Genomic DNA, 2,194 nt, shown 5'->3' on the forward strand with positions numbered 1-2,194 from the left:
GTTAAGCTGGTTACATGATAATGTAAATTGAAAGCTTATTATAATATCCTTCTTTTTGTGCATCAGTTAGTGTTTCATTTATTTATTGTGTCTTCAGACAGATACCAAGCATTATAGTCCCAATGTTATAGTCAAGCATTATATTTGTTAAAGGTTTAAAAAAAAACAACAAAAAAACACCCATTGATCTATATCCCAGTATTTATGAATAACAAGCTCCTGACTCATCTGGCAACAGCAAAGTTTGAAGCATTGGAGCAGAGATAGGTGTCAGAGCTAAACCTGAGAAGCAGAATGCTAATGCTGATCAATTGTCATGGTTTGCCAGTGGGCATTCTGATTGGAGTCAAAGACAAGGATTTTAATGGTACAATGGACCAACTGGATCTGTGCAAACCTGCACAGGCCACCACAAGATACAGGACTTGTGGCTGCCAATGCTGAACCAGGTGTTGTCTCAGCAAAATACTAAAGGGACAGTTTACACAGTTTTTGCGTGGAGAGATCCCAACCTCCCAGTTATGTACACTGGCTGAAGCTTTAACCCTGTGGTAGTGAACTATTCACACACACACACACACACACACACACACAAGCACATGTTAATATATAGAGTATAATTTAGAAAAAACAAAAGATGGAACACAGGTACAGACATGCTTAACTTTCATTATGGGAATTTTCTTTCAACAATGACTCATTAGGTGGCCATTTCAGTGCTCCAGAGAATATTTCAAAGCAGTTTCGCATTAGAAAAATCACCTTGAAATATTTTTCCAGAAATGATCGTTCTGAATGCCGATCTGAACCAGCTGTAAAAGAAAGCATAGATAAATGGATTGAGCATTGAATTTGACAATGCAAGCCAGATAAGAGCTTCAAATACAGCAACACTCAATGACACATGACCCAAAAGCTGAGAGGTAGAACAGAGAAAGAAAGGAGACCAACACATCAGAAAAACTCCCAGAACGATTGCAAGTGTTTTTGTGGCCTTTCTCTTCATCTTACTGACAGCTGCTCCAGACTTTATGCTCTGGATGCTGCGAGCCTGTCTCTGTGCAACAAGGAAAATCTTCAGGTAGATACAGAGCATTATGATCACTGGGAGGTAAAATGAGAAAATTAGTCCTAAAATGTTTGCAATTGGAGAATCAATAGAACACCTTTCTTCACAATTTTCCTGGTTTAATCTTGCAATTACATAACCAATTGCAACAAGAACAGAAACACCCCAGCTCACCAGGATCATGATCACAACAACACAGACATTCATTTTGGTTGCATATGTCAGAGGCTGACACACTGCATAATATCTGTCAATGGAAATACAACATAAATTCAAAATGGAAGATGTGACCAGACCTGTATCAATGCCGTGTTGTATTTTACGCAATAAATCATTATGATACAGCCAGAAGGTCAAAGTGTATTCCATGGTGAGAGGAAAAGTTAAAACACCAACAAGCAGGTCAGCCACAGCCAGAGAGAGAATGAGAAAGTTTGTAGAAGTGTGCAGCTGTTTGAAATAACTGATGGAGATTATGACAAGAAGGTTTCCACACACTGTGACAACAGACACTGAGCCAAGGAAAATGTATAATAAAATACATGCTATGGAAGGAGGGCTTGTCAGTATGTCAGACACATTTGCTCCCCTATGACACGGATGTAAGTCAGCATAAGTTTGGCTGACGCTGACTTCTGGTGCCATGTTTCCGAGATCCTGCAAATCAGTTTGCTTTCAATAAGTAACAATCATATAAATATGAAAAATATGTTCATTTTAAAGTATTTTTCCCAGCATGAATGTAAAATTGCAATAGATCTCTGGATGAAAATGCCTTACCCTTTGAAAGCTCAAGTTTGTCGAGGCATCAGTGTTGGTGGGTGATGACCAAGGCACTGGACACATTCTTGATTTTTATCACCCCTGTCTCATTACCATAATGAAGATGATGTATTAGAGGTGGGAACATCTAATTAGATTGTGATTCAGGATTCAGAAGAGAATATCGGTGCATGTAAAAGTATACTGACAAATAAAGTTTGAAGTTTGAAGCTTATGCTGTGTTACAGCCCTGTAATGAGTCTGTTTGGTCATTCAGTCCAAATGAAATGATTGAAAAAATTCACCTGCCAAGTGTGAAGTGGATTGGATCAGCCATTTTGCAGATGCTTGGAGGACATACAC

At 38.7% G+C, this 2,194-nt stretch overlaps 1 protein-coding gene across 1 annotated transcript; it reads right to left on the bottom strand.

Annotated features, from left to right (window-relative positions):
* Window positions 1-402: 402 nt before the first annotated feature.
* Window positions 403-1,714, bottom strand: LOC124050958 (trace amine-associated receptor 1-like). Its single transcript, XM_046373957.1, has one exon. It carries the CDS (start codon window positions 1,712-1,714, stop codon window positions 734-736), a length of 981 nt encoding a protein of 326 aa, XP_046229913.1. The 3' UTR covers window positions 403-733.
* Window positions 1,715-2,194: the final 480 nt, after the last annotated feature.

The sequence above is a fragment of the Scatophagus argus genome, chromosome 19 (genome assembly GCF_020382885.2).
Source record: "Scatophagus argus isolate fScaArg1 chromosome 19, fScaArg1.pri, whole genome shotgun sequence".
In the NCBI taxonomy this organism is placed as follows: Eukaryota; Metazoa; Chordata; class Actinopteri; family Scatophagidae; genus Scatophagus; species Scatophagus argus.